Source organism: Sus scrofa, chromosome 2, assembly GCF_000003025.6.
Source record: "Sus scrofa isolate TJ Tabasco breed Duroc chromosome 2, Sscrofa11.1, whole genome shotgun sequence".
NCBI classification, from domain to species: Eukaryota; Metazoa; Chordata; class Mammalia; order Artiodactyla; family Suidae; genus Sus; species Sus scrofa.
Genome location: NC_010444.4, coordinates 60244090 through 60251000, shown reverse-complemented (window position 1 = coordinate 60251000; position 6911 = coordinate 60244090). Strand labels below are relative to the sequence as shown.

At 50.6% G+C, this 6911-nt stretch overlaps 1 protein-coding gene across 1 annotated transcript; it reads right to left on the bottom strand.

Annotated features, from left to right (window-relative positions):
* Positions 1305 to 6409, bottom strand: NXNL1 (nucleoredoxin-like 1). Its single transcript, XM_003354140.3, has 2 exons — positions 5969 to 6409; positions 1305 to 2105 (listed from the first exon to the last, which is right to left on the bottom strand). Exons 1-2 carry the CDS (start codon positions 6292 to 6294, stop codon positions 1787 to 1789), a joined length of 645 nt encoding a protein of 214 aa, XP_003354188.1. The 5' UTR covers positions 6295 to 6409; the 3' UTR covers positions 1305 to 1786.

Here is a 6911-nt window from a genome sequence, read left to right as displayed (position 1 = left end):
CTATTATTATTCCATGCTGGCTGGAATAGTAATACATATATTAATGGGTTGTGTGTCCTGTGGTTTTCTCTCAGGAAAGACTTTTTCCCCCCTGCTTTTTAGGGCCACACGTGCAGCATATGGAAGTTCCTGGCTAGGGGTCAAGTTGGAACTGCAGCTGCCTGTCCTAAACCACATTCACAGCAATGCAGGATCTAAGCCGCCTCTGTGACCTGCACCACAGCTCACAGTAACGCCGGATCAAACCCTAATCTTTATGGATACTAGTCAGGTTTTCTGGGGCTGAGCCACAGTGGGAACTCGAGGAAAGATGTTTTTAAACCTCTTCTTTTAAAGGCTACTGGTGAGCCAGCGGACTGATATTAGGTGCATAGAATTTAAGAGCCGTTATCGGAGTTCTCGTTGTGGCGCAGTGGTTAACGAATCCGACTAGGAACCATGAGATTGCGGGTTCGGTCCCTGCCCTTGCTTAGTGGGTTAACGATCCGGCGTTGCCGTGAGCTGCTTGCGGTGTAGGTTGCAGACGCGGCTCGGATCCCGAGTTGCTGTGGCTCTGGCGTAGGCCAGCGGCTACAGCTCCGATTAGAACCCTAGCCTGGGAACCTCCATATGTCGCGGAAGCGGCCCAAAGAAACAGCAAAAAGACAAAAAAAAAAAAAAGAGCCGTTATCACACAGGGTTTAACACACCCATTTCACAGATAAGCCTAAGAGGTCCACAAAGGGAACACGGTGGCTGGAACCTGAGCACGTAGCGCCAACCGATCTGAGCCCCAGATTCCCTGCCTGGTGATTGCGGGTTAGGCGTGAGCATGAAATGAGGCATTTGTCCAGTCCCCAGCCCTCTAGGGCCTCCCAAATCCCGGGGACGCATCGCTCTTGGCACATCCTTATGGAGACTGGGAGCAGGAGTGGATTTACCTCATTTGCACGTTCCGCACCCCCCAGGACACCCTTCCCCATCTCGCCGCCAGGTGGCGCCAGAGGCAAAGCGAAGAGGTTCGTTTCGTGGCGCGAGCTCCGGCTCTGGCTCCTTGGCTAACCTTCCGAATATAGGACCTTGCTTTATTGTCATTTTCCAGTGGAAAAAAGGATGCTTAGAAAGGAGAGATGACTATTCTACAGTCACACAGCCGGGAAGTGCCTCCACATTCTGCTGTCTGCCGCAGGAATCTCCGGAGTTCACCAGGACTCAGCCCTCGCTGGAGGTCCCGACCCAGCGCACATTGGCACCAAATATTGAACTGTATCCCGTGTAAATGATAAATTTGTCATTAAAGGATTGCTGTAATTTTGCGCATGAAATATGTATGCAACTCATTTAATGTACGATGGGCTGAGTGTTCTCAGCACGATCATTCGATTTCAGTTTGCATTTTCCCATTTTGGAACTATTAACTGCCCCACCTTCCCCAGTCTAAAAGATATTTCTAGAGATTCTTGAAAAGCTCTCCCTGGCCTGGAAAGCTCAGATGCGCCACTGGAGAACCAGTACCGCCCTCGGTCCACTGGGTCCTGGGAGGACTCACAAGAAACCTCCACCACCAGCCTAGGGCCCACCTTCCACCTGCCGGAGGGGATAAGAACTGATACCCCCAGGTCCCGCCCTGCTGCTTCCCCAGATTTCAATGCAGCCTCCCCCCTCCCCTTCCTGGGGGGGTGGACCTCAGAAAGACCCTCCTTACTCCCCACCGCTCAGCCTTTACCCTGGTGTTGGGGTAGCTCAGAACAACTCCCGTTCCGCCCCGCCCTCTCCCCCAGTCTGGTCCACTCCACCCCTCCCGGGGTCAGAACAACTCCTCGGCCCCGTCCTCTCGCCTGGGGCAGCCCTCTCGCTCTCGGCCGTGTGAGCCCCTCGCAGCGCGGTCCACTCGGTACTTGCAGCGGCGCAGTGGCTCCGTGAGGCTCCGCGGCGCGGGGTCGTCCAGATCCTCTGGCTGCAGGAAGCTGCGGTCCAGCACCTCAGCCGCCTCCTGCCAGTTGGCGAAGCAGGCAGGGCCCAAGCGCTGGATCTCGTCGACCGCGTCAAGCGTGAGCACATCGCCTCCTGGCTTGAGTACCACGACCGCCGGCAGGCGCTCCACGGAGAATCGGCGCCCGAGGTCCCTGCGGGGCAGGTGGAGTAGCCCTGTCGGACCCTCGTCCGTGACCCGAGCTAGCCTTCCAGTACCTACCGAATGCCTTCTGTGTGCACTGCCCCGTGCCTGCACGGACGCCCGGGGAACCAGAACAGGCTGGCCACACTGGCCTCTACGCTGTGTCAGCCTCCTAGGGCCTTTGCACTGGCCGCTCCCTCTGCCTGGAGCACGCTCCCAAAACATCCGCGGGTTAAGACCCTGTATGCTGCAGACAACCAACCTCAAATCGCAACGCCTCCCTTTCTCACTGCTTATGCTCAGCTCTCAGGATCCCAGTCACAGCATAGTTTGTTTCTACTGTTTGTCATTTTCTCACACAACTTGGGCTCAGATTTCTGTCTTTATTTCTTCTTCTTTTTTTTTTTTTTTTTTTTTTTGGCTTTTCTAGGGCTGCACCCGCCGACATATGGAGGTTCCCAGGCTAGGGGTCTAATCAGGAGTGTAGCCACCGGCCTATGCCAGAACCACAGCAACACTGGGTCCTACACCACAGCTCACAGGCAACGCCAGATCCTTAACCTACTGAGCGAGGCCAGGGATCGAACCTGCAACCTCATATTTCCTAGTCGGACTTGTTAACCACTGAGCCACGATGGGAACTCTGAATTTCTGTCTTTATTAAATTGGTCTCCCCAGTGGCTGAAACAGTGCTGGGGCTCAGAGCAGATGCTCAGGAAATGAGTGAGATAAATGAATAAATACCAATAGATTCCATCAAGAAATATTAAGCTGGGAGTTCTCGCTGTGACTCAGCGGTAAGCAACCCATCCTAGTATCCGTGAGGACAGGGGTTTGATCCCTGCCTCCCTGAGTGGATTAAGAATCTGGTGTTGCTGTGGCTGTGGTGGAGGCTGGCAGCTACAGCTCCAATTCGACCTCTAGCCTGGAAACTTCCAAATGCTGTGGGTGTGGCCCTAAAAAGATGAATGAAAAAGAAATATTAAGCTGGCTAAGAGGCTGGTGGTCAGGGAGGGCCTCTCCAAGGAAGTGACCTTTGAAGTGAGATCTGTGGGATGAAGAGGGGGAGAACTGGGGAACTGATTCCCACACAATCATCGTGAAGTAAAAGAGGCTACCAGACTAGGCCCATCACCCACAATTCTTTTATTTTTTATTTATTTTTTAAATTTTTTGGCTGCATCATGGCCAGGGATCAGATCTAAGCCACAGTTCAGTCTCTGATGAAGCTGCAGCAACACTGGATCCTTAACATACTGTGTCCTGGTGCTGAAGAGGCACCACCAATCCTGTTGTGCCACAGCAGGAACTCCTACCCACAATTTTTAATTTCCACCCACTGTGTTCTTGGGTGGCCCTTCTCCAGGCCTCCACACAGAGAACGTACAGTACTTGCAAAATCCCACAGGAATTCCACAGGCATAGGTTGCCAGACTTCACAAACAGAAATACAGGACACCCAATAGGAATGAATTTGAATTTTATATAAACATCAAATAATTTTTATAAGTATGCTCCTGCTATATGTGGGGTGTTTTTGTTTGTTTTTGTCTTTGGTTGGCTTTTTTGGCCATACCTGAAACACGCAGATGTTTCCGGGCCAGAGATCTAACCCTTGTCACAGTAGCAACACCAGGTCCTTAACCTGCTGCACCACCAGGGAACTCCCAGAATTACTGTTTCTGTGAAATTTACATTTAACTGGGTATCCTGGATTTTATCTGGGAATCTGTGTGGGGGTGGGGTAGGGGGGTGTAGACTCACTCACTCTCTTCCAGATATTTGCCTGGGTAAAGGTTTTTGTGAGAGGTCCCTGCCTCAAACAAGGTCAGTGTTTGGCTGTGATACCCTTGCAACTGGCATGTTTATTCCAGGGAGGAAAGTGTTACCAGTTTGGGAAAAAAAGAACCTCCTCAGCTGTGGACGGCAGTGGGAGTAAACCATTGTCCAAACTCTGATAATGTTGGGTAGACATCAAGGTCTCCATGCCCAGAAACTTCTAACTTTTGTAACAAAATTGATGAAATCAGTCAAATGTCCTGAAGTCTACAAATGCTTTCAAATGCTTTCAGCTTTCAAATACTTCAGCACAAACTCCACACTCATGTAGATGAAGTAAATGGCAAAATGTGAGCAATTACCATGGTTTTCACTGCATACTTCTTCCAACTTTTGGGTATCTTTGAAATTTTTTCATAATAAAAAGTTAGGGTTTAAAAAGAATGAAAGTGGGGGGTTCCTGTGTGGCTCAGTGGGTTAAGAACCCAACGTTGTCTCTGTGAGGATTCGGGTTCGATCCCTGGCCTTGCTCAGTGGGTTAGGAATCTGGCACTGTCCCAAGCTGCAGCATAGGTGGAAGATGCAGCTCAGAGCCAGCACTGCGGGGGATGTGATATAGGCTTGCAGCTGAAGCTCTGATTCGACGCCTAGCCTGGGAACTCCGTATGCTTCAGGTGTGGCTGTAAAAAAAAAAAAAAAAAAAAAAAAAAAAAAAGGATGAAAATGGAGTTCCCTGGTGGCCTAGTGGGTTAAGGATCTTGCATTGTCACTTCTGTGGCTCGGGTTCAATCCGCATGCCTTGGGCACAGCCAAGAAATAATAAAATAAAATAATGAAAGTCTTTCTTACTACAGAGAAGGGGTAAGTTTGAAAAGAGCCACAAACAATAGCACTGTTCATTGGGTAGCTCATTGGGAAGCTTGAGCCCAGCTACCTCTCTCTCTGCTCCAGTGGCCTCCATGGCTCCATGGCTCCAGTGGCCTCCATGGCTGAAGATCATATCCATGCTCATTAGATGGCATTTTGGGGCACTGCTACCCACGATGTCTGCTGGTTTCTTACTCCTGGAATTACTTAAAATTCCTTGAATTGGCTGTTCTTTTTTTTTTTTTTTTTTTTTGTCTTTTTGCTATTTCTTGGGCTGCTCCCTTGGCATATGGAGGTTCCCAGGCTAGGGGTCGAATCGGAGCTGTTGCCACCGGCCTACGCCAGATCGTTAACCCACTGAGCAAGGGCAGGGACTGAACCTGCAACCTCATGGTTCCTAGTCGGATTCGTTAATCACTGCGCCACGATGGGAACTCCCTGAATTGGCTGTTCTTTCTCTGAAAGCTTCTAAGCCTTTGTGCTGGATTTCCAGCCTCTGCCTGGAAATTCCTCCCTTTCCTCAAGCTTCACTCTCCTATTCACCCTGTTCTGGAGTCACTTTCTCAGGGAAGCATCCTCTGACCACCAGATCTCAGCAAAGTCTCCCCATTATACACACACACACACACATACACACACACACATATTATATATATTTTGGTCTTTTCAGGGCTGCACCTGCGGCATATGGAGGTTCCCAGGCTACGGGTCAAAATGGAGCAACAACTGCCAGCCTACGCCACAGCCACAGCAACGCCAGATCCGAGCTGGGTCTGCAACCTGCACCACAGCTCATGGCAACACTGGATCCTTAACCCACTGAGCGAGGCCAGGGATCCATCTGGCATCCTCATGGATCCTAGTCAGGTTCGTTAACCACTGAGCCATGATGGGAACTGCCTCCCGGTTATATTTCTACATGACATCCTCCCTTGTCCTGCGCAACTACTGCAGTTTGTAATCATGTATTTATTTCAGTTTTTGAGTCCTTGTCCCCCTACCCACCTCTGCAAGGTTGTAAACTCCCTGGAAGCTGGATGGAAATGGGCACGTACATACCCACACCCCCACCCCCACCCCCAGCCACTAGTTCTCAGTCCTGAATGGCACGCAGAGGGTGCTCATCAGCTTCAGATGGACCAGATACATCAATAAACAAATATTTCATTTTCAGCAGAAATAGCCCCTTCTCCAGGAAGCCCTCCCTGACCTTTCCTGCTGCCTCACCTCCTCAGATCATCCTCAAAGGGTAAGAAGAGCCACTTCTTGGGCATGTCCCTGAGGAATAGGTCCTGCTGCTCCTCCGTCGGGTCCTGGGACACGTACACCAGGGCCAGCTGGGCTGCCCGCAGCACATAGAACTCATCTGTGAGCCGCACAAAGAAGTCCCTGAGGATGGGGGCAAAGGCCTGGCACTTTGGGCAGGACCCGGCACCAAAGAACAGCAGCACCAGCCGGTTCTCCAGCCGGTGGCTAAGTTCTGCCTCGGTGTCCAGCTCATCTTGGTCGCTGTTATTTCGGATCAGGACACGGCCAGAGAACAGGGAGGCCATGGCAACCCTGGCTGGGTGCTGGGGACAGGGTGGAAGGACCTCGTGTGACCCTGAGCCTGCTGGCTGGCTGCTGTCCCCGGATTAGTTCTCCTTAGGTGGCCAGTTTAGGACCTCGCTAATCTGCCTAAACCTTGCCCTGATTCTTTGCAGCCTCTGAGGACAGGAAGTCAGCTGACCATCTCAGGAGACAGTTGCCCATGTGTTAAAAAAGACCAGTCAGGTGTTCCCACCGTGGCTCAGCAGGTTAAAGGCCCAATGTTGTCTCTCTGGGGATGTGGGTTCAATCCATGGCCTTGCTCAGTGGTTTAAGGGTCTGGTGTTGCTGTAGCTATCGCTGTGGCTGTGGTGTGGCCCGGCAGTTGCAGCTACTATTTGACCCCTGTCCTGGGAACTTCCATATGCCACAGGTATGGCTGTTAAAAAAAAAAAAAAAAAAAAAAAAAAGTGAAAACCAGTCAGACTGACAAACTGATGTGAAAATATTTTACTAAATTGGGATGTAAAAAGATCCGTGCTTTTTCATGAATTCAGTTGGTAACCCTAAATCACAAAGGCTCCACTAATTACTCATTACTGTGATTTCTTTTTCTTTTTCTTTTTTCTTTTTTTTTTTTTTT